The 298-nt window shown below is 73.5% G+C and overlaps 2 protein-coding genes across 2 annotated transcripts in view; one reads left to right on the top strand and one right to left on the bottom strand.

Moving 5' to 3' along the window:
- ACOT13 (acyl-CoA thioesterase 13) overlaps nucleotides 1-226 on the bottom strand; it is a 7,418-nt gene extending 7,192 nt beyond the window's left edge. The window contains exon 1 of the mRNA XM_009998290.1: nucleotides 53-226. Coding sequence (XP_009996592.1) covers nucleotides 53-226 — 174 coding nt within the window. The remainder of the gene's footprint in view (nucleotides 1-52) is intronic.
- TDP2 (tyrosyl-DNA phosphodiesterase 2) overlaps nucleotides 225-298 on the top strand; it is a 5,252-nt gene continuing 5,178 nt past the window's right edge. The window contains exon 1 of the mRNA XM_009998289.1: nucleotides 225-295. Within this exon, the coding sequence (XP_009996591.1) occupies nucleotides 225-295 (71 nt within the window). The remainder of the gene's footprint in view (nucleotides 296-298) is intronic.

Here is a 298-nt window from a genome sequence, read left to right as displayed (position 1 = left end):
GCAGCGCCCTGGGCCCCGGCAGCCCCGCCGCGCTCCCGCACGCCGCGCTCACCTTGCGGAGCACCCGGTCGAAGCCCTGAGACTCCACCATGTACTTCATGGCCTCCCGCAGGCTCTCCAGCGTGAACCCCATCCTGCCTGCCCTGCTCTGCCTGCCGTGCCCCGGAACGGCAACCCCAGCGGGAGGGAGGGGCTTATCCCCGCCTTCCGCCCGCAGCGCGGACATGGAGACCGCGGGGGCTGAGGGGCGGCGGGAGGAGGAGGAGGAGGAGGAGGAAGAGGGTGAGGACGGGCGGTG

This window comes from Chaetura pelagica, unplaced genomic scaffold (genome assembly GCF_000747805.2).
Source record: "Chaetura pelagica isolate M959 unplaced genomic scaffold, ChaPel_1.0 scaffold565, whole genome shotgun sequence".
In the NCBI taxonomy this organism is placed as follows: Eukaryota; Metazoa; Chordata; class Aves; order Apodiformes; family Apodidae; genus Chaetura; species Chaetura pelagica.
The sequence above is the reverse complement of the archived record's forward strand: the minus strand, read 5'-3'. Positions and strand labels throughout refer to the sequence as shown.